Genomic DNA, 24017 nt, shown 5'->3' with positions numbered 1-24017 from the left:
ACAAAAGCACAACTGACTTTAGTGCAATGATAGCAATAATAACTAAAATGATTATAGGAAATTTAAACTATTCTTTATCATGAAGTGAAAAATACCATCCAGAGTGAAACTGTTTCCCTTCCTTTGACCTGGAGTCAAAGTGAAACTAAATCTTGTCTCTAGAGAAATTCACTAGACTTGGAGCTGGGCTGAGCAACAGCAACAATAGTGACCAGGACAGAGTAGTGAAGATGACGATGTATCAAGTGTTCGTACGTGGGATCGAAGGAAAAACAATCCCGGTCGAAGTCGCCAACTCGGAATACGAGTTTAACGCAACGACTGCGCTACAAATTAAGAGGAAACTGATAGCCAAGTTACCAGCGAACGCGGGTAATGTATCCGCGCATTCAGATCGGGAGCAAGTTGTTTCAATACTTTTATTCAGTTTATTAAATGATGTTACAACTCTTTCAACAGCCAGAGAAGAAAAGATGCGAGCGCTGTTTGCTAATCGGCAACTGAGGGATACGGATAAACTGTTTGATAACGGGATTACAAACAAATCGACCATCCTGATCGTGCTACAAGGAGGGAGCAGCTGACAGGCAGAGGAAATAGCGGCGGCTCCAGATCAGATACAAGTTACAGAGCGAATGAATGTTCGCTGTTTATTTTGTTATTTTCTTAGAACGAACGGTTTCCGAAACATTACTGGCATTGATGTCTGGAAAGCTCTGGTACTATCTGTCTAAGTGTTACAGTGAATAGAAATTAAAACATTCAGCTGGCACTGTTGTTGATGTGCTCGTCTTTTTGCAATTTGTGTATATTTTTGAATAGATTTTCGAGGATACATTTCAAACTGATGGGTATCTTTCGTCTTAAAATCTGTTTCCTCCCCCCTCCACAGTTGATTCTCTCCATTACTCTGCTGATGGCAGTACACATTGAGTGCAAAATGCGGGGTTCCACATTCAACACTTGTTGATTCTGTAGTTTGTTCACTTTTTCCTTACCACAGTCTTGGCTCAGTGATAACCCTTTGACTCAGAAGGATTCAAGCTTCAATAAAGGGACTTCAGCACATAATATAGGCTTAATCTGCCCTGCTGAGCCAGTGCTGCATTTATTGGAGGCTCTTTTTTTGTATGAGATGTTAATCTGAAGCCCCCCATCTGCCTGTTCTGGTGGACGTAAAAGATCCAATGGCACTAATCAAAGAAGAGCAAAGGAGTCCTTTTGGTATCCTGGCCAGCATTTATCCCTCAACCAACACCACCAAAGCAGATTAACAGGTTATTTTAGCTCACTGCTGTTTGTGGGATCATGCTGTATGCAATTTGGCTGCTGAATTTGCATATATAACAATTGTAACTACACTTTAAAATAATTAATTGACTGTAAATTGCTTTGGGATATCAGTGAGGACGGGAAAGGTGTTCCCAGTTGAAGTTCCGATACAGTATAGGATCACAAACCTCTTTCAGATGAACCACTGATGAGAATTTACTTACTGGTCTCAAGCAGTATGTAACAAGAAATAAAAAAACAGGAAAACGCTGGAAATGAACAGCAGGTCAGTCAGCATCTGCAAAGAAAAAAGACAGGTTAATGTTTTTTCAAGTGTGTAACTCTTCATGGAACTATTCTGACGAAGGATACACACATGTAATAGCTAGGCTGACAATCCAGTGCAGCACTGAGGGAGTGTTGCACTGTTGGAAGTACTGACTTTCAGATGAGATGCTAAACCGAGGCCCCTTCTGCCCTCTCAGATGGTCGTAAAAGTTCCCATGGCACTGTTTCAAAGAAGAGCAGGGGAGTTCTACCCGGTGCCTTGGCCAATATTCATCCCTCAACCAACATTTCTAAAATGCAGATTACCTGGTCATTATCACATTGCTGTTTGTGGGACCTTGCTGTGAGCAATTTGGCAGCTACGTTTCCTACATTACAACAGTGACTACGCTTCAAAAGTTCTTCATTGTCTGTAAAGCACTTTGAGACGTCCTGAGGTCGTGAAAGGTGCGATATAAATGCAAGTCTTTCTACAGATGCTGACTGGCTTGCTATGTTTTTTGAACATTTTCTGTTTTTATTTCATACTTACAGTATTTACAATTTCCCTTTTTTTTACATTGTAACAACGAGACTTGTATGTATCTGACGGCTTGTATGCTTTATTATACCCCATTTATATTATGGAGCTACCTCTAGGGGCAGCCATGACTTCAGTGGTAGCATTGCAATATAAATGAAGCAGCATAAATTGTACATCGCAAGATGGTTTCGTTCTTTCAGAAGGGAAAGTGCAGCCGGTGGTAAAGGTAAACTGTTGCCACTAGTGGTGCCTACTATTGAGTCCAATAATGTTGGTTGTGGGTAGGCTGATGTCTTGACTTGTCCAAACAATGATATACACATATTAATGGCCTGCAGCACTTTCCTCTCAGCATCAGGGAATGAGCAGAAGTGTAACGTGGGAAATGTGTAGCTATAGCTAGAATGATGAGCAACAATGAGCGTTTAATATCATAAGCTCAAGGATGGTGGGGCAAAATTACAGTCTACTCTTAATTCAAAGTCACACAATTCAACTTATCAGACAATTCAGTTTTTTAGCGTTAAATTCCTACTTTCCTATCTTATTTACATTGTTTAATTCAAATTATTGGATAATTGAAATGTTTTTAGTGCGAAAAATATCTTTGAATTAGAGGTGGAAACCTACAATTCACAAGCATATAATTTCAAAAAGCACTGAGAGATAGGGGGCATCACCAACAGTGTCTCACACACAGTATGTAGCTTATTGGAAATTTGTGACTGCATTGCCCATGATTTTCCAGCCTTTAATGTCAATGGAAGGAAAATCACAGACAGTGACCCCATGATTTTCTCATAAACCTCTATGAGAGGTCTCCATGGTGGTGCAGGTCTCATAAAATTACAGGTTTCCCGGACGTCCTTATGATTTTGACATAAGGACATCTTTTTCTTTGTCGGTTTACTGGCTGACCTGATTGATAGGCTGACCTCAATCAGACGGGAGCAGAGATAGGAAGAGTATGTGAAAAGGTAAGTCTTCAGGTAATTCTTTGATTGTATGGATGGGGGAGGCAATGGGGGCATGGATAGATAAGGGGGCATGGGTGGGCACCTGGGGGCATTGATAGGCAGGGGGCACTGATGGGCATGGGGCACTGGTGGGCGTGGGGGCACCGGTGGGCAGGTGGCACTGGTGCGCATGGGGGTCACAGGGGGGAGACAGTCATAGGGGAAGGGATCAGGAGTCAGTCACTGAAGGGAGGGCCGAGATCAGGGGTCATCATGGGGGTCTGCGGTCATTGGGGGTCGGGATTGGAGGTCATCGCGGGGGCTGCGATCATTGAGGGGAGGAGCGGAGATTGGGGAGGGGGTCCGCAATCACTGGGGGAACACTGCAGGAAGCTTGTTGCGCCTAGGGGAAGCACTCCACATCCTACAGGCTGTGCCAGAAAGGCACTTACCTGCAGCTTCAGGCCTTCTCGCCTCCTTTCGTGTGGCGTGGAGGAGAAGGCCCGGGAATCCTGGCACCCAGGGGTTGAAATCTCAAAACCTTTCAAAATAGAAGCCCGCAGCCTCCTTGAAAGGTTTTAGTGACCAACCCACCTCCTGGGAGCGGGTTGGTTGTCCGCCCCTCGTCCCGCCCTGGTGAAACCGGAAATGGGTGGGTTGGAGGCAGGTTGGGGGTGGGTTGGGGGCCGGTCTGAAATTGTTGCGATTTTCAATGCCTCCCTGCCCCCAACCCACCCGTTTTTCACTGTTAAAATTCTGCCCCTTGTGTCCGGTCCAGTTTACATCGCAATTTAGTAGACATAACTGTTTATCTCTATCTCCCAAGAAGGTACAGCTAAGCCTGTACCCTACTATAAATGTACAGTGCAACATGGCTCTATTTACTTATCCATTTATTGTTTAATTAATCTGGCAGTTGTGGCCTAAACCACAGTAACAAATAATAAGGGGTTTCTGTTCGTTCCCTGGGCATGCTACAAATTACCCAGATACTGGGCATGTGAAAGTACACTCTGGATCATAGGGAGTGAGGGATCATCTGTGGGATTACTCTGAGATGTTGAACCTGAGAAAAATAGAGTGAAAATCCTGAAACATAAATGAGTTTAAGCTTCTGACTATTACTGGAAGAAATTTTAATTAATTTCTTAAAAAAAAATTTCAGCTGGCAAATAAGGGATTAAAATCTTATTGATCATCGGCTCATTTCAGTCCCCTGTCTGTCCCACTGCCTTGGCTACACTCAGTTCCTCTGTTGCATTTTAGTCCTCTACTCATGCATTCCACTCCATGGAAAGCCTCTTCCACTTGGACCTTCATTTCTGTTCACAACTTGGAGCAACTGCACATATGGAGGTATCTAGTTGAAAGCAGCTCACAACATAGGAAGGACGATTCAGTGCCAAGGGAAACAATTACTGAAACACTTCCAGTTGGTTCAGTAATACAGCAGGGACAATAAGGAGTGATCAAGTTTCTCCCGTCATCCTCTGATGGTGTTGATTCATGCATGGGGTCTGGACAAAGAATGCCAGCAGGTGGAACATCACAGCTGAGTCCAATTCTACCATCACCAAATATCCATACGGTTTTAGCTTACAGCGGGGTTTACTGGAAACCGAACAGAAGGGAGAACCTTATCCCATTTTACCATTCCCTGCCTGAGGGCCAATTATATCATATTTATGACTGTCTTCACTGAGATCCACTAACTCAGCATAGGCCAGGAATTAAATCAGGGACTTTCCAGGTTATTGCTAGAGACTGAATTGTATGGGTAATATACAAATAGATTACAAGAAATATAGTAACCGGCCATATTCCTGTCGAAGTTATGCAATGGAAATCGGGTGAGTTCTATAGCAGGCAGGAGGTCCACTCTGCTGGTTTACTGCGCAAATGGTGAGGGTGAAAATTACCCCCATTGCGTGGGATCAGGAAGTGAAAACATTGGCAGAAAAGCTCTGGCTGTGTTGCAACAGGTAGGAGCAGAACCATGCAAATATAATCCCTCGGAGCTGCACAACAGAGAGACAATGGAGGAGGATGGGCATGGCTGATTGTATGGAATGCCACAGAGAGGTCAAGGAGAACAAGGATGTATAACACACTATGGTTGCAGTCACAGACTGTGTCAATTTGTGACTTTGACTAGGGTGGTTTCAATGCTGTGAGCAAGATTTAGTTCATAGAAACATAGAAAATAGGAGCAGGAGTAGACCATTCGGCCTTTCGAGCCTGCTCCGCCATTCAATATGATCATGGCTGATCCCCTATCTCAATACCAAATTCCCGCTCTGTCCCCATTCCCCTTGATGCCTTCTGTGTCTAGAAATCTATCTAGCTCCTTCTTAAATATATTCTGTGACTTGGCCTCCTCAGCCTTCTGTGGTAGAGAATTCCACAGGTTCACCACCGTCTGAGTGAAGAAATTTCTTCTCATCTCAGTCCTAAATGTCCTACCCCGTAACCTGAGACTGTGACCCCTCGTTCCAGACACCCCAGCCAGGGGAAACATCCTCCCTGCATTCAGTCTGTCTAGCCCTGTCAGAATGTTATACGTTTCAATGAGATCCCCTCTCATTCTTCTAAACTCAAGTGAATGCAGGCCTAGTCGACCCAATCTCTCCTCATACAACAGTCCTGCCATCCCAGGAATCAATCTGGTGAACCTTTGCTGCACTCCCTCTATGCCAAGTACATCCTTTTTTAGGCAAGGCGACCAAAACTGTACACAATACTCCAGGTGTGGTATCATCAAGGCTCTGTGTAACTGCAGTAAGACATCGTTGCTCCTGTACTCAAATCCTCTTGCAATGAAGGCCAACATACCATTTGTCTTCCTAACTGCTTGCTGCACCTGCATGTTTGCTTTCAGTGACTGGTGTTCAAGGACACCCAGGTCCCTTTGTACATCAACATTTCCCAATCTATCACCATTTAAATAATACTCTGCCTTTCTGTTTTTCCTTCCAAAGTGGACAACTTCACATTTATCCATGTTATACTGCATCTGCCATGTATTTGCCCACTCACTCAACTTGTCTAAATCTCCTTGAAGTCTCTTTGCATCCTCCTCACAACTCCCAATCCCACCTAGATTTGTGTCATCAGCAAACTTGGAAATATTACATTTGGTTCCCTCATCCAAATCATTGATATATATTGTGAATAGCTGGGGCCCAAGCGCTGATCCCTGCGGTACCCCACTAGTCACTGCTTGCCACTCCGAAAAAGACCCATTTATTCCTACCCTCTGTTTCCTATCTGTTAACTAATTTTCAATCCATGCCAGTATATTACCCCCAATCCCTTGTGCTTTAATTTTGCACACTAACTTCTTATGTGGGACTTTATCAAAGGCCTTCTGAAAATCCAAATAAACCACATCCACTGGTTCTCCCTTATCTATTCTACCAGTTACATCCTCAAAAAACTCCAGTAAGTTTGTCAAACATGATTTCCCTTTCATAAATCCATATTGGCTTTGTCTAACCCCATTGATATTTTCTAAGTGTCCTGATATCACATCCTTTATAATAGAATCTAGCATTTTCTCTACTACTGATGATAGGCTAACCGATCACTCTGGGAATTTTGGTAGAGGTGGGCATAGAGTTGGGAAGCCACTGGGAGGGATGGGCGCAGAGTTGGGAAGCCACTGGGAGGGATGGGTGCAGAGTTGGGAAGCCACTGGGAGGGATGGGCGCAAAGTTGGGAAGCCACTGGGAGGGATGGGCGCAGAGTTGGGAAGCCACTGGGAGGGATGGGTGCAGAGTTGGGAAGCCACTGGGAGGGATGGGGGCAGAGTTGGGAAGCCACTGGAAAGAATGGGCACAGAGTTGGAAAGCCACATTACCTTCACTGGCAAAAGATTTCCTCCGTTGGATATTTGTAACAATAATAAAAATGATTATAAATAACACATTCGCGACTTCATTAGAAACACGAATAGAGGATGAAAGATTTCCCGGTACAGCCAACCGTTCCGGGAATCATATTGTGCTCAGAAGAAAAGGAAAATGAAACTTTACGAGATTTTAACATAGCCACGCCCCACGAAGCAAACACCCACCCACCTTCCATTGGTTTGATGCGATTGGCCCGTGGGGAGCCCTTTCATTCGATTGGTTTTGCTCAATCTAAATCCGATGGGTTTTTATTCAGAAATCCCGTGTTGTTCCGAACTGTCCGCCGAGGTCTGCTGGGACTGAGGCAGAGGAGCAGAATGACGGATCCTGTCGAAGAAAAGCGCTACGATCCCAATGACAGTACTTTGAAATTTGTAAAGGGAAAGGACGAGATCACAGGTAAAATACCAAACCGTTCACATCAGTAACAAGGCAGCTTGAAAATAAAGAGACGTTTTAACACCACTAAAGTCTAATTCTAGCGTTTGATAACTGTTATTTCTCCAGTCAGGTTTTGGATGGCGAATTCCAACATAATACAAAATATCGCTTTGATGCGTTTGTTACTTTTCCAATGACAAAGTGACGTATTTTCAACTTACTGACAAAAAGATGAAGGATTATAATGATACTCATTTTAGGTGATATTGATCTCTTTTTAGAGGGGTATTGCCTTCATTTAAAATTGTGTTCGGATACTTTATTTTTGGAGAGATAAAGAGACATGGAGCACTTTCATAATGGTGCAAGTCACACCAGGATACACTCGATGTAGTTAGTAATTACATTATGTGTTTGTAAGCAAAGAAAGAAAATGGGTTGTCAAGCATGTTTTCAACTCGTTTGAAGAAAAAGACTGTTAAAGAATTTGTGGATAGCGTTTGCATTATATTTTTTGAACCGTAGACTTTCTTTGTCATAATTCAAATGAGAGATGTCCATTTCAGGAGATGATGAGCCAGATGTTCTGAGAGTGGAAATGTCCTGTGGACACGCTGTTGACCCCAATTCACTCACTAGCTGGTGTCGGAGCCTAATAGACCAGGTCAGTGTGTCCGGAAGTTCATTTGTACACGTTCCTGTTTTATTTCTTGCTTGGTGTGTTTTTTTTAGTGATTTGTTAAAAGTGATATTTTTGCAATATAATTTTCAATTCCTGTTGTAGGGTCATTTCACATTCCACTGTCCTGCTATAAAGAATAAGTGTAACAAGGAATGGTCCTACGTGGAGGTTCGCAGACATGCACTGCTGACTGATGATGAGCAGCAATATTTTGAAGAGAAGGTTGCCACACTCGCTGCTGCAAAGTACTGTGAATACAAATGGGTAATCCAGCCCCAGCAATTTATTTTTTTAGTTAGCAATAAATACGGGTCATTACAGGAATTAAAAAAAGTTCTGAAGGTCTGAATGGAGTGCGGGTATAGAAGAATAAGGCTATCAGCACTGTTGATTCAGGCAAGATAGTATCATAGCATGGTACAGTCCATCGTGCCTGTGCTGGCTCTTTGAAAGAGCTATCCAATTAGTCCCATTCCCCTGCTCTTTTCCCCATAGCCCTGTAATTTTTTCTCTTCAAGTATTTATCCAATTCCCTTTTGAAAGTTAAAGTTGAATCTGCTTCGACCACCCTTTCAGGTAGTGCATTCCAGATCCTTACAACTCACTGCGTAAAAAAATGTTTCCTCGTGTCACCTCTGTTTCTTTTGCTGATCACCTTAAATCTGTGTCCTCCGGCTACCGATCCTTCTGCCACTGGAAACAGTTACTCCTTATTTACTCTAGCAAAACCGTTCATGATTTTGAACACCTCTATCAAATCTGCCCTTAAAATTCTCTGTTCTAAGGAGAACAACCCCAGATTCTCCAGTCTCTCAACATAACTGAAGTCCCTCATCCCTGGAATCATTCTTGTAAACCTCTTCTGCACCTTCAAGGCCTTGACATCCTTCCAAAAGTGTGGTGCCCAGAATTGGACACAATACTCCAAATGAGGCCTAACCAGTGTTTTATAAAGGTTTATCATAATTTCCTTGCTTTTGTACTCTCTGCCTGTATTAATAAAACCAAGTATCCCACGTGCTTTTTCAACAGTCTTCTCAACTTGTTCTGCCACCTTTAAAGATTTGTGTAAATATACCCCCAGGTCTCTCAGTTCCTGCACTCCCTTTAAAATTGTATCATTTATTTTATATTGCCTTTCCTCATTCTTCCTACCAAAATGTATCACTTCACACTTCCCTGCATTAAATTTCATCTGCCATGTGTCTGTCCATTTCACCAGTCTGTCTATGTCCTCCTGAAGTCTGCTACTATTCTCTACATTGTTTACTACATTTCCGAGTTTCATGAGATCTGCAAACTTTGAAATTATATCCTCTATACCCAAGTCCACGCCATCAATATATATCAGTAAGAGCAGTGGTCCCAACACCGATCCCTGGGGAACACCACTGTCTACTTTCCTCCAGTCTGAAAAACAGCCATTCACCACCACTCTCTGCTTTCTGTCCCTTAGCCAATTTTGTATCGACGCTGCCACTGTACCTTTAATCCCATTGGCTTTAATTTTGCTAAGAATTCTATTATGTGGTATTTTATCAAATGCCTTTGGAAGGTCCATATACACATCAACCGCACTACCCTCATCAACCCTCTCCGTTACTTCATCAAAGAACTCAATCAAGTTAGTGAAACATGATTTTCCTTTAACAAATCCGTGCTGACTTTCATTTATTAGCCCGTACTTTTCCAAGTGCCAATTAATTTTGTCCTGGATTATTGTGTCTAAAAGTTTCCCCACCACCGACACTAGGCTGACTGGCCTGTAATTGCCAGGTTTATCCCTTTACCTTTTTTTGAACAGGGGTGTAACATTTGCAATCCTCCAGTCCTCCGGCACCATCCCCATATCTGAGGAGGATTGGAAGACTGTGGCCAGAGCCTCCTCAATTTCCACCCTTACTTCCCTCAGTAGCCTAGGATGCATCCCATCTAGACTGGGTGACTTTTCTACTTTGAGTACTGCCAACCTTTTAAGTACCTCGCTATTTTTATCCTCTCCAATATCGCTACTATCTCCTCCATTGGCAGCATCCTCTTCTCTAATGAAGACCGTTGTGAAGTACTCATTTAGTACCTCAGCCATACCCTCTGCCTCCACAAGAAGATCTCCTTTTTTGACCCTAATCGGCCCCACCCTTCCTTTGACTTCCCTATTACTATTTATATGTTTATAAAAGACTTTTTGGGTTCCCTTTTATGTTAGCTGCTAATCTATTCTCATACTCTCTCTTTGTCCCTCTGATTCCCTTTTTAGATCTAATGTGTACTTTCTGTATTCAGCTTTGTTCTCTATTATATTATGAATCTTACATTTATCATAAGCCTCCTTTCCTGTTTCATTTTAATCTCTACATCTTTAGTCATCCAGGGAGCTCTAGCTTTGGATGCCCTTCCTTTCCCCCATGTGGGAATGTGTCCACTCTGTATCTGAACCATTTCCCTCCTGAAGGCCTTCCATCGTTCAATTACAATTTTGTCCAACAAATTCTGATTGCAATCCTGTTTGCCTTTAAGAATCACTTGTTAAAAGGGGAAATTAAAACAAAAACAGGGGGTCCCTCATGGCATTTTTCACGGTGAGAAAGACTGAACGGGCATGGGCTCTTTTCTCTAGAAAAGAGAGGACTGAGGGGTGACCGAATAGAGATCTTTAAAATTATCAAGGGATTTGATAGGGTAGACATAAAGAAGATGTTTCCACTTGTGGGGGAGTCCAAAACTAGGGGCCATAAATATAAGATAGTCACTAAGAAATCTAATAAGGAATACAGGAGAAACTTATTTCCTTAGAGAGTGGTGAGAATGTAGAACTCGCTACCACATGGAGTGGCTGAGGCAAATAGCATTTAAGGAGAAGCCAGATAGGTATATGAGGGAGAAAGGTATAGAAGGTTATGGTGATAGGCTGAGCTGAAGTAAGGTGGGAGGAGGATCGTATGGAACATAAACACTGGCATAGATCTATTGGGCAGAATGGCCTGTTTCTGTGCTGTAAATTCTATGTAATTCTACATTTTATAATGACAGGAGTTTTATGCATTTTAATGCACAATTATTACCAGGGCCACTGATTTGTGATTTGAGAGATATGGTAGACTGGGAGTTTTACTTTGAGGATTGAATTCCGCCTCTCTGTCCATTATTCTGTGAAAACCATAAGTGAGTGGCCTTTACAATCACCAAAACAATAGTCAGTGTGCGAAGTGGGTGTTACTTGGCTGAGGGGGATGGGTTCCAATCACTTGAGTAATGTTCATTGGAGGGGAAAGGGTGGGGGAGGGTGGGGATTGGCTCCAAACTGCTAAGTACTGCTCACTGTGGCGGAGGAAATCACTATATTTCTACTAAGTGCTGTGGGGGGTGGGGGGAGTGTTGGGGGGGATGGGGGAGGGGTTGTTGGTACGCCTGGATTGGGGTACCAAGTCTCAATTAGAGGATTTAGCTTTAATGTACTTGGACATCCTGGCCATATACATGCAGCCATCATGTGGTCGATACGATGTTTCCACACTAATTTCTCAAAAAGGATTTCTCCGGGGTGATGAGGGGGATCTTCTTTTCACCATCTCCGTATGGAAGCTGGGTTTGCGGATGACACCAAATTGGGGATATAGTTAATACTGAGGAAGAATGTGATGAAATACAAGAAGAAATTAATAAACTTGTAGAATCGGTGCGTAATTGGCAAATTAATTTCAAGTAGATACTTGTGAGGTGGTGCATTTTAGTAGGAAGAATAAGGAGACCACACACTGCTTGGATAAAAAGGGGGAAAAATTGGATAAGGGTCCATTCTGGGCGATAGTAGCGCAATGCGCTACGACCCTGCGCCCACCGGACCCAACGCAGGCAGCACATGAACTTCGTGCTGCCTGATACTTACCATGAAATCTCCATGCAGCAAGCACAGCCCTCGCTGCTGAGAGACAGCATGGAGAATGAGGAAGTTGGAAATGGGGCGTGGACAGTTCATGTCATCAGCTGCCTGCACCTCTTAAAGGTGCAGGCGCATTTCCAATGGCAAATACACAGCCAAGTAGGAAAAGGGAGAATGGCATCACGAGTAGCTGCACCAGCAAGAGAGCGGGCACCAAGATTCTCTGATGATGCTTTGATGGCCCTGGTGGAAGGTGTGGACCAAAGGAGGGCAGCCAGGTACCCGCAGGGTGGCCGGAGACTGTCTAGACTACAGCTGCGTAGGCATCGGCAGACCATGGCACAGGAGGTGAATGCCAGGAGCATTGCACCACACACGTGGGTGCAGTGTCGCAAGAAATTTAATGATTTGACGCGAGTGGTAAAGGTGAGTGAATGCAAGTGTCAAGTGGCACATCCAACCAACTGCACCAATACTCCATGCACGACACCTCCCGTCACCCAACCACCCACCAACAAACACTGCCATCCATACGCAATGCTGCATCTCACCCGCACATAATACCAGACTTGCAGGCCACACAACCACCACTCAAGTCACACAAACTGGCAGCTATTCGACCATGTCAGGCACATCACCCACAAACCTTGCAGGACACTCACTGCCACGGTGTCCTCTGTCTTGCAGGAGAAGGTGGTGTATAACACCCGCCAGCAGGAGGGACCTGAGGCTGGACGGGCATGTCTACATCTCCTCACCCCCCTTGATGAGACGGTGCTGCGGATCATTGGGCAGGCCGTCGCTGCAGCCGTTACAATGTGCCCCGCTGGATGTCCCAGTCAAGGGATCTCTGCATATCTAATGCTCCTTCTCCTTTTCCACATCTCCCTCCTCCATAACCTTTTCTGACTCACTTGCTGCATATGCTGTCAGCACACACCTCTTACTTGCTCCTTTCCCCACTCCACAACTCAAACTGTTTCCCTTTGTCATTGCAGATACCCAAGAACACGTGGCGGCACCGGAGAAGGAGGAGGAGGAGGAGGGGGACATTGAAGCCACACCGTCACTCGATCTGACACTCGCACCCACCAGCTCAGAGACTGACACTGCACGTCCTTTAGAGGTTAGGTTAGAGGAGGGTTCTGCATGTGGTGAGACACCGAGCACAAGTCCGCAGGAGCCAGGGCGGAGGGAATGGATACCACAGGAGCCAACTCGCCGGAGGGCGAGGTCACTCACTAGTTCTGCTGCAGAGGAGTCAGATGAGGACTTTGATGGGCCAGGCTACAGAAGACGGGCGTAATTGCCAGGTCCATGATGGGCGTACACCAACAAATGCTTGGGGCACTGGAAAGCCTGCCAGAAAGCCTGAGAAGGGGCATGGAGGAGTCCAGCTCCAACTTTGCGCAGGGCTTTGCGCAGAGCTTGGAGCCCATCCTTTCCCACATGGAACGGGTGGTCACCTCCATCAGCGCATCTGTGGAATCCGCCATGATGCAGCGTCTGATGACTGATATCGCAGCATCCATTGCAGCACAAACATCTGCCATCCAAGGTCTGATTGCTGCATTTGCAGCTCAGACTGCTGCATTGGAAGTTCAGACTGCTGCTATCGTGGCCCCGGGGACCACTGTGGAACGGGGCTTCCAGGGCATCACAGCACTCCAGAAATCCGTTCTCAAGCCAATCACCAGGAGTGCTGAGGCGCTGCCCCGGGAGAGTGGCAGTGGCACCATGGCATTCAGACCTGCTGTCCTCTCTCAGGACGACAGCATTCCTGCTCCCACCCTTGCCACTTCACCACTGCCCCTGTCGTTGCCTGTCGGCCAGCCAGGCCAGACTGCTGCAGCCCATGCTGAGATGGTGCAGTCTGAAGCCGGGCCCTCCAGGCCCAGAGCTGCTCGAGATCGTCCCCCAAGGCCATCTGGACGTTCCTTCATTGAAAGCCAGCAGCTTTCCACCACCCATGCTCCAGCCACTGGGGAAGCACCTTGTAGGAGCACTAGGATAGGTAAAGGCACACGAACAACAGGCACTAAGGGAATGCACAAGGGTGAATAGTTCTGTTATGTTTGCATATTTTCATTTATTAATCCATAAATGAGAGTTTGATTTTGCATTTGGTGGTGGTTTTTATTTATGCAATGAGCTGAGAAGGACACCAATGTGTAATCTGATGGAGGGAGATTTGATTGTCTTGTGGGAGGGGAAAGTTGGGGAATGTAGGACTGTTGGTGAGTTGGGGGATGTAGTTCCAATTATTGATAGCGGGCACGGATCAGGCGAGCACAGAGAGCCCTTGCAGACAAGACGTGTGGTTCCTGCTGCACCCTTGCATCTTCCTCCACCTCCTCTTCCGGCTCCAACCCCTCCTCCTGCTCCTCCGCCTCTTCCTCCTCAGCCTCCTCTTCCTCCTCCTCCTCAGGATCTTCTGCAGACACTGGTGGCAAAGGCTGGTCCCTCATGATGGCGAGGTTGTGCAGCATGCAGCAGACCACCACAAATCTGGCCACCCGCTCAGGGGAGTACTGCAGGGCTCCTCCAGACCGGTCCAGGCAGCGGAAGCGTTGTTTGAGGAGGCCTATGGTGTGCTCCACGATGTTGCATGTGGCAGCATGGCTCTCATTATAGGCCTGCTGTGCACATGTACGTGGATTCCTGACTGGTGTCATGAGCCACGTCGTGAGGGGATAGCCCTTGTCGCCCAATAGCCAGCCTTTGACTTTCGGAGTCGGATGAAAGATAGCTGGCACATTGGACTGCCGCATGACAAAGGCATTGTGATGCTCCCAGGGTAGTGGGCATCGGACTCCAAGATGCGATGTGTGTGGTCACACCAGCAGCACGTTGAGGGAGTGGAAGCCCTTTCGGTTGACGAAGACAGCCGAGTTGATGTGCGGGCCACGCAGGGCAATATGTGTGCAGTCCATGGCACTCTGCACCATGGGGAAGCCAGCAAAGCAGGTGAACCCCCGTGCTCACTCGTTCTGATTGACTGTCAAGAGGGAAGGTGATGAACCTGTTCCTCATGCGGTACAGTGCATCTGTTACCTCCCTTTTGCAGCAGTGCACTGCATACTGCGAGATGTTGCATGTCGCCAGCAGAGGCCTGAAATGCTCCTGAGCGGTAGAAATTCAGTGCCACGGTGATGTTCACAGCCACAGGCAATGGTGTCCTTGCCCTGCTCTGAGGCTGCAGTTGTGGCCGCACCAGTTGACAGATCTCGGTGATGGCTTCCTTGGTGAACCTCAGGCATCGGATGCAATCCTCCTCAGTCATGTTGAGTTAAGAGAATTGATCCCTGAACGCCCTCATTGGATAGGGCCTCCTGCTCCATGCCCTGCGCCTCCTCGTAGCTTGACCTGCTGGCTGTGGCCTCTCTGCATGCTCCCAGTCATGCTCAATGCCCAACGGGAGCCCTAGCAGACCGCCCATGGTTGGCAGGAATGTTGTTCCATCAGGATTGTAACTTTCCGACCCGTAAGGCAATACCTGCCAAAGCGCTCTCAAAAGTAGTGTAGGAACTCAATAAGAATAGGGAGCTTTAAAAAACACTTCCTATTCCACCAGCAGCCAGAAGCAATAATCCAGCAACTAACCTGCAACACCTGCATGGCCCTTTAAATAGCGCTGGTGGGGGGGTCCTTCAGGCACTGTAAGAAACGTTCAGATGGTCAGGGATAAGACTGTGCGTTGAGTTCAGCGTTAAGGTCCAAAATTGTCTGTATCACTTTATAGCAGCGTTGCACACTGATTGCAGCCATTTTCTCCCTACTTTAGCACCAGCATATTCTTTTAAGTGTTCATTTCATTATTCTGTCTTTTTTTTTTAAAAGTGCCCTGAATGTAAAAGCTGTGTAGAGCGAAAAGATCTGACAAATCTCTCGGTGAGATGTAGAATCTGTACAGTCGGGAAAGGGAAGTTTTATGAATTCTGCTGGCAATGTCTGAAGGAGTGGAAGGGCCGAGCACCACGCTCTGATCGATGTGACAATGAGGGGTGCACCAACATCCAGCTGCAAACTTTGAAAAACTGTGACACAAAAGTTTTATCCTACAGCAAGATTCTGAACTGTCCCAAAATCCGTGCTTGTCCTACATGCGGGTTACTCTTAGAGCATAAAGCTATGTGTAAATATGTCATATGCGCCAGATGCCATGTAGAATTTTGCTTTGCTTGCCTTCAGACTAAAGAAATTTGCAGCAAAAATTCTAACTATGCTGCTCTTTGTGCTAAACCTGTGGCCCCAAGGCAAACAAGTATTCCTGTGTGGAATCGCACTGCAAATCACACTGCAAATCCTGCTGCAAATCTTGCTGCAAATCTTGCTGCATCTTCCCAGCAATTGTGTACAATTATGTAAGCAAATAATCAGAGTCTAATATTGCACGAAAATATGAAGAGGCTGACCACATGATAACCAATGTCACAATGCAAGTCATTTTTGTTGATCAATGTTACCCTATTTTGCTAAATGTTATGAGGAGCTGCATTTTGATAATACTATGGTAAGAAATGTTACCAAGCAAAAAAAAATTATAATTGGCATTTCAAATTGTTAAGAAAATTATTTCATGATACTTTCATCTCTGAATTACTGAGGACTGTAGCATTTACTCTATATAATATCAGTGCCAGTGACATATCAAAACATGGCTCTTTCTTCTTCTGTACTTCATTCTATATGTGGATGAAATTTTATAGCTGTTGATTGATGTAAGTGGAGTATATTTTTCAACTCTTGCACTTATGTATTTATGCTAAATCCCTCTTAGTGCTTTCTTAATGTTAAACCATTTAAAATAAACATTTAATTTTAAAAGTATTAAGGTCTACATTTAAAATAAGTGAAGTGCTATTACTGCACAAATATACACTGTCCTATAAAAGAGGTGTTGAGAATATGCATCACTCGAATCTGTGTGTTAAGCAGTGTGCAATTTTAATCTTTTTTTGGAGTTATACCTGAGCTATTAAATGTTTGTCAATTTATTGTTTCAACTTGTATTCTATTTCTTTGTAATGTTCAGTTTCTTGAAATAAAATATATAAAGGGAAGTAACGTATATGGAGGAATTTGGCACAAGTCTGTTAAATGTTTATATGGGAGCAGCACACAGTTGACAAAAATGCCTCCAGTGATATAGAAACAGATGGACAGGAGTCACAAGCTAATTAACTAGGAATTCTTTCAGGCATGTAAAACTAATCTGGAAAAAAATGAGTACACTGAAGAATTTGTTTGAGTTGTAATACTATAGTTAATTGTAATTATCTTGTAAGGAAAATTCAAATATGTAAAAGGTTTGGTTCAATAAAGTATGAACTTTGCAAACAATATGTTGTGATTTTGTTGCTGAGAAGTTGATCAGAAAATTATTGTCGAAAGGTTTTAAATTACACACAAGATGGAGAATAACTGAGAAGTGTGCGTGTGCTGCAAAATAAAATTAGTATCCTTACTGAAAAATAGTTTAAAACATTGTCTTAATTGTACTAATAATTACTCATCTAGTTTTTACATGATTCATATTTATTACCTTTTATGTTATCTGATCTGTAGTATTTGTTTTGCTACAAATGCATATTCAATTTTTGTTTTGGTAAGCTGGATGTCTGACATGCACAGAAACACATCACTACATTTGAGTCTCCAAATTAAACTACTGAGAAGACCATGCAGTAGAGTTTCTGTCTGTCCAATATAGAGTGAACACCCACTTCCCATTAGGGTCTCATCCCACTTATCTAAGTCCATAGAGCAAGAGGTCTGTATCTGTATTACCTGTTCTGTTTTGGTAACTACATCAACTCATTAGTTAATTGGCATGTAGCTCTTCTCCACAACTACCAAGGTTCCCATTTGGAAAACATTCTCCTACTCCTACTTGCAGGCATTCTTTAACTGAATAGTTTGTAAAAGAGGGAGCTCGCTTCCCTGAAGAGCGACTAACCTCCGACATTGCATTGATCCAAATTGCTTAAAATATAAAATGGCTGCCATGCCCCTTTAAGCTATTGCAGCCAGGTTAATGCTGCAGCAACACCAATTTCCCACAACTCCAAGGGCAAATTAACAAGAGGGCACAAATAATGCTGGGAGTCCATCAACAGTATTGAAGTCAGTGGAAAGTAAAAATCAGGCAGGAATTAAAACAGAAACAAAATCCAATCCTGTCAGTTTCCCAGGGGGTAGGTTAGGTTAATATTTTCCCCTATATCTTTTCATATTAAATTTGACAGACCAAAATACTGCAAATGTCAATTAGCTCCATTCTTAAAGGAGTTCCTTTGCCTTTGTGGGGAAACAACAGTACATGAATACTGTCTAGAGATATCTGCATTTCTATGGGAAGCGATACGGACCAGCCTGCTTCCTGGAGGGAAGTTATTACATACACTTAAAAGTTAATTACATCAGAAATTCCCTCATCTTTGAAATGTAATTTTTTTGTGAAACTGGCAGAACTTGTCAGATTCTGAAGGGTCATTCTGAGAGCCGATCTATTTGATATGCAAGTCAGATATCAATAGGCCCATCGGAATGGCTGGAAATGTACTGTTCACACTTTTCTCTAATTTGCTGGTAAAATTGGTTGATTTCAGATCAAGTGGGAAAAGATCGCTTTGATCTTTGATGTCCTTCAAAGAAACTGGTGTTCACTTCCAATGAAATCCAGGTGTACATCTGGGCAGCTGATTTAAGATGTTCATTTCCCTGTTCACATACCAGTTGCTACATAACAGCAGTGGGAGAGCTCCATGGAGCTGAAGCACCCATATTACATTTATAACAGACTCAGTTAAAAGATTATGAAATAGATGCCAAGATTTTAGACCTTTTATATTATCAGCTCAGCTTAAATATTATGTAAGTCAAGTATTGTATTGCTGTTTAATTGCTTTTTTTCTTCTACTTTTGTATAATTCTTCTTCTTGTAAATAAGTTCTTCCACTAATTTTAGCCTGAAGGTCCCACTTTGCACTCTCTAAACTTGAGCTCATCCAAAACTCTGCTGCCCCTATCCTAACCCACATCAAGTCCCATACACCCATCACCCCCTGAACAACATTGGCTTTCAGTCCGGCAATGCCTCGATTTTAAAATTCTCATCCTTGTTTTCAAATCCCTCCATGGCTTCGCCCCTCCCTATCTCTGTTATACCCTCCAGCTCTACAACCCTCCGAGATCTCTGCGCTCCTTGAATTCTGGCCTCTTGCTCATTCACAATTTAGGTTGCTCTACCATTGGCGGCCATGCCTTCAGCTGCTGTAGGGAATTCCTTAATTTGTGCGATTCTTGGACACTGGACGAATAGAAAAGCAAAGAAAATCACCCTCACTCATGATAGTTTTGTTAATCGAAAGTAATTATTTAATGTTGTTATCATTCATACAATCATTCATGAAACAAAAGCAAACCATACAAATGACTTTCCTTTATAAAATCCCACTATAGACTTAATAATTCACAGTGTTATTATGTAATAACTTAACAATTCATACACACATCAGGCAAATCATTAATACATGTACAACCTTTAAAGCAAGGATTTTGCTCATCAGGCCTGAAGGTCCTCTTGTTCGTGCATGATGATCAACTGCAGTGTGCATTCCTTGTGACTGCCAGTTGGTGAAGAGAAGAGAGCTCCTGTTCTTCTCTCAAAGTCTTTTTATATTGTGTTTTACCAATAGGATGGAGGATTGGGGAGGGTCATTCTTTTTGTTCAATCGCTCCCTGTTGCTATGCCTCAATTATTAACATACTTCAATGATTGACAGTTAGGCTTTGATCATGTGACTGGAGACTGGCAGAAAAGACCATGGGCTCAATTTTCAAAGTAAAAAAACGGGTTGGGTTGGGGGCGGGGGAGCATTGAAAATTGACTCCATTTCAGACCCGCCCCCAACCTGCCTCCAACCCACCTATTTCAGGTTTTCACTGGGGCGGGAAGAGGGGTTGGCGACCAACCCGCTCCCAGGAGATGGGTTAGGCCTTAAAACCTTTCAAGGAGGCTTCAGGCCTTCATTTTCTCGAATTCCCGACATCAACCCTGGGGGGCTGGGATTCACAGGCCTTCTGTTTTATACCTCGTGAAAGGAGGCGCGAAGGCCCGAGACTAACAGGTAGGTGCCTAGAAAGGCACAGCTTGTGGGCCCGGAGGAGCAGGAGTGCTTCCCCCAGGCCCACTAAGCCTACCTGCACCAACCCCCCCCCCCCCCCACCTGATCACGGACCCCCGACCCCCGATCGCGAACCCCCTACCCACTCCCCCAACCCTGATCCTCCCCCTCCGACCCCCGACATCCATCCGCCGACCCCGATCCTCCCCAACCACGATCCTCCCAACACCGACCCCGATCCTCCCACCCCAACCCTCGATCCTCCCTCCCCACACCGATCCTCCAACCACCGATCCCCGATCCCCTCCCTCAACGATCGCGCACCCCCGCTATGGCTCCGAATCCCGACACCCCCCGTGACTGTCCCCCGATCCCATCCCCCATGAGTTACAACCACCGTGCCAACCTATGCCCACCTGTGCCCAACCTATGCCCACCCATGCCCATGCCCACACGTGCCCCCCCCCACACCCCCCACGTGCCCATCCATGCTGTGTTTGCAGGTTTTCAAATGTCTTTGTTTAAAAAGGTTACAGTTAACCCTTTCCTTCAAATATCTTTTGTTAAAGGGGTTTTGAAACCCACACTGGCTTGGCACTAAGCTCTGGAATTCCCTCGCTAAACCTTTCCACCTCTCTACCTCTCTCTTCTCCTTCAAGTTGCTCCTTAAAACCTTCCTCTTTGATCAAGCTTTTGGCCACCTGTCCTAATATCTCCTTATGTGGCTCGGTGTCAAATTCTGTTTCAATAACGCTCCTATAAAGCACCTTGGGACATTTTACTACATTAAAGGCGTTATATGTGGGAGAACCTTCACCCCACGGACTGCAGCGGTTCAAGAAGGCAGCTCACCACCACCTTCTCAAGGGCAATTCGGGATGGGCAATAAATGCTGGCCTTGCCAGCGACGCCCACATCCCGTGAACTAATAACAAAAAAATATAAATACAAGTTTTTGTTGAAGGATGTGGTTTGAGGTGTGGTGTTCTCTGTCTTTTGGAGTTGGCAGAAGAGTTTGCTGCTCAGTTTGCTCAATTTGATGCAAAGATAGCTGCAATAAAAGGGTAATTATTACTTATGCGGCCTTCTCTTCACAGCATGCATAAAATTGTAAGTTTCAGATCACAGTGGACTTGGAGCTGCATTTTGAAACTCTCCTTGCTGCGAATAATAATAGGGTGGGAGAACAAACTCCAAATGGTAACACCTGTGTACTACCATCCCATAGCATAGCAGGTCAGTACACCATCAAGGCTGTCGATATATTCTCTTCATTTTCTATGTTAAATTCAGGTTAAAATAGAATATGCATCAACCTGTCTCTTTCTCTCTTGCATATTAGCTATATCTGCTTTAATTAATTAACTAAATCAGAACATCGCCTTCCTCTTAGCTCTTTGTATTGGGTTCACTAGAACGATTAAGCATTTATGGTAGTTGTACAGTTAGGGGAGGCACCGACATGATTTTGTACTGTATGTGGTAAAGGTATTAAAGAGCCACTGGGGGGGGAAAAAAGAAATGTGCATTTATATAGCAACTTATCACTTCTCATGGAAACATCTCTAAATGCTTTACTTAGAATGAATTGTTTTGTCAGCCTAGTTTATGTGCTAAAATAGTGGAGCAACACTGGAACACACAACCTTCTGATTTAGAGGTGAGATTGCTGCCAACAGAGCCTAGCTAACACTCTGGTAGCTAATGTAAAATAAAAGGTAACACTTTTGTTAGAATACTGGAAGCGGTGTAGGAATGATCAATATTTGTGTCAGACCCGGGCGCTTAAGGATGGAAAACCAATGTCCGGGCTCAAAGGAGCGATTCGACACAAAATCCCAATGTTACACCGACAAAGCCCACAGTTAATATAGGAAATACACTGGAATTTATCTTTGCCCAGCTAGGATTTAGTTTATATTGCTGTATTTAGCTTAGATGGAGCTATCCATAACACATTATATTAACCTGAACAAAATTCTGCATTGTTTGAAAAACCATTTTACTTTTGGCTTACCAGAGATCAAGAAATGAATGGAAGTACAGAGTTTTATCTCTAACACAACTTGATTATCCTAATTCCACAGATAACGACAACAACTTGTATTTACATAGTATTTAATGTAGAAAAATGGCCCAAGGTGCTTCACAGAGGAGTAATCAGACAAAAAAGATGTTAGGATGGGTGACCAAAAGCTTGGTCAAAGAACAGGGTTTTAAGAAGGGTCTTAAAGGAGAGAGGGAAGTGGAAAGTCATAAGCTTTTAGAAAGGGAATTCCAGAGCATCGGACCTGGACAGCTGAAGAAATGCCACCAATGGTGGGGCAAAGAGAGGGGAGATACACAAGATGCCAGAGTTGGAGGAATATAGAGATGGGGTTGGGAGGTGGGGGTTGTAGGGTTGGAGGAAGGTACACAGATAGGGAGGAGTGAGGCCAATAAGAGATAATTATTAAAGTAGGGATGAAGGGATGCAAAGATAAGATAGTTATCAGAGTAATCCCCACCTTTGTTACAATAATTTGGTTTTAGTCACCACGGCACAGTAGTAGCTAGGTTCAACTTGATAGGGCTGATCCCATGACCATGGTGAAAAACGTACAGCTCTTTCTGCAATGCTGCATTAATCATGTTTTTTGTGAAGCCTTCCGACCCTTCCCATAGAAACATACAAAACTCAAGCCTGAAAAAGACCACAGCCCCAATATTCCTCTCTCATCCTTGCCCAGGCATAAGACAGATGGAGTGCATCAGAAGAATGCTCTTGCCTGTCCAGCCTGCCAAGCCCCTGAATCTTTTGTCCTGGGCATGAACATGGCTTGTCTGTAGCTATGATGCAGGCCCAGCCCCTGAGGCTGTGGGCCTGGTTGCTGGTCTCAGAGCCTTCTAGCTGCTGTTGGAAATCAGCAGCCAGAGGCCCCAAGACCCAAAGATCCACTGGGCAACAGTGATGGAATGTCAAAACTTACCTTTCAAATCCTCTGTGCCTTGCTCACAGGAATCCTCAGACCCTCGGGTTTAAGGCCCAGCATCAGCTTACTGTGGCATCACTGGAAGTGAGCACTTCTTATTCAGTGTTCCCAGGATGGGATTGCCCCTCTGGCATTATCATTGCTATGCTGGGCCTGTATCTATTGCAGATAGAGGTCCTGCATTACCCAATGTAATGAGCATTCCCCACGTGTGACAGAGATGAATACAGGCTTCATTAGATCCATCTACTCCATCCTCCTGATGTCCTAAGAGTTGTATCAAATAATGTTTTGCTTCAAGATATTTGTTCAATGTTGCCATGAAGATAACCAAACCACTTGCCTCTGGAACCTTCTTTGGTAAGCTGTTCCATCTGAATTTATCTGAATCTATCTCTTCTCAACTTGATAGGTTTCATGGTACAATGAGATTTCATAGAGTTATACAGCACGGATAGAGGCGCTTCGGCCCATCGTGTCTGCGCCGGCCATCAAGCCCTGTCTAATCTAATCCCATATTCCAGCATTTGGTCCGTAGCCTTGTATGCTATGGCATTTCATATCAATGTTAACATATTTGTGTGCTCCAATTGCAGAGTGTTATTTCACCCATATTATATTGTGAAGGGTTAATGTTACAACACAAAAATGTAAGAATTTTTAGACCACACAAGCACCATTAGCCCCAACAAGGCCAGCTCTTGTGCAGAAATCATCTCCACCTATGCACCTTCTCACCATGTCTCTCAATCCATTCTCTCTCCAGAAATGCATTGAATTGTCTCTCGACTGAATTTAGATCAGTGGACAACACATCCCTTCACATAGACCATAAAGTTTCAAGATCTGAATCCAGCAATTGAACAATAATGCTATATGCATTAACTTCAATCTGCCTTAATCTGGTTTCATCCAACATATTATTTCATTAACTAATGTCCATTCTTTTCTTTTAACAATCAGCTGCTGTAATGCATATTCTGATATTACATAATATATATAAAAGTATAAAACACACTAAAG

At 44.2% G+C, this 24017-nt stretch overlaps 3 protein-coding genes and 1 long non-coding RNA gene across 4 annotated transcripts in view; 3 read left to right on the top strand and 1 right to left on the bottom strand.

Moving 5' to 3' along the window:
- LOC137331580 (uncharacterized) overlaps positions 1-7037 on the bottom strand; it is a 34760-nt gene extending 27723 nt beyond the window's left edge. Inside the window, exons 1-2 of the long non-coding RNA XR_010965519.1 lie at positions 6899-7037; positions 1497-1570 (exon numbers count right to left, since the gene is read on the bottom strand). This is a non-coding gene — a long non-coding RNA (uncharacterized lncRNA). The remainder of the gene's footprint in view (positions 1-1496; positions 1571-6898) is intronic.
- On the top strand, positions 114-772 carry LOC137331578 (uncharacterized). Its single transcript, XM_067995467.1, has 2 exons — positions 114-372; positions 460-772. Exons 1-2 carry the CDS (start codon positions 231-233, stop codon positions 582-584), a joined length of 267 nt encoding a protein of 88 aa, XP_067851568.1. The 5' UTR covers positions 114-230; the 3' UTR covers positions 585-772.
- A 150-nt stretch (positions 7038-7187) lies between the features above and the next one.
- On the top strand, positions 7188-17236 carry LOC137331576 (probable E3 ubiquitin-protein ligase RNF144A-A). Its single transcript, XM_067995461.1, has 4 exons — positions 7188-7349; positions 7898-7995; positions 8116-8277; positions 15734-17236. Exons 1-4 carry the CDS (start codon positions 7268-7270, stop codon positions 16259-16261), a joined length of 870 nt encoding a protein of 289 aa, XP_067851562.1. The 5' UTR covers positions 7188-7267; the 3' UTR covers positions 16262-17236.
- Positions 17237-21219: 3983 nt separating this feature from the next.
- Positions 21220-24017, top strand: part of LOC137331093 (potential E3 ubiquitin-protein ligase ariadne-2-like) — a 48465-nt gene continuing 45667 nt past the window's right edge. The window contains exon 1 of the mRNA XM_067994696.1: positions 21220-21258. The gene's annotated coding sequence lies outside the window, so the exon portion shown is untranslated. The remainder of the gene's footprint in view (positions 21259-24017) is intronic.

This window comes from Heptranchias perlo, chromosome 13 (genome assembly GCF_035084215.1).
Source record: "Heptranchias perlo isolate sHepPer1 chromosome 13, sHepPer1.hap1, whole genome shotgun sequence".
Classification (NCBI taxonomy): Eukaryota; Metazoa; Chordata; class Chondrichthyes; order Hexanchiformes; family Hexanchidae; genus Heptranchias; species Heptranchias perlo.
The sequence above is the reverse complement of the archived record's forward strand: the minus strand, read 5'-3'. Positions and strand labels throughout refer to the sequence as shown.

Bases quoted from the DNA above. Each gene is read 5' to 3' on its own strand.
- LOC137331578 (XM_067995467.1), top strand. From the start codon at position 231: ATGACGATGTATCAAGTGTTCGTACGTGGGATCGAAGGAAAAACAATC. The intron at 373-459 runs GTAATGTATCCG...CTCTTTCAACAG, and splicing joins CAAGTTACCAGCGAACGCGG to CCAGAGAAGAAAAGATGCGA.
- LOC137331576 (XM_067995461.1), top strand. From the start codon at position 7,268: ATGACGGATCCTGTCGAAGAAAAGCGCTACGATCCCAATGACAGTACT. The intron at 7,350-7,897 runs GTAAAATACCAA...TGTCCATTTCAG, and splicing joins GGGAAAGGACGAGATCACAG to GAGATGATGAGCCAGATGTT. The intron at 8,278-15,733 runs GTAATCCAGCCC...TTTTTTTAAAAG, and splicing joins AGTACTGTGAATACAAATGG to TGCCCTGAATGTAAAAGCTG.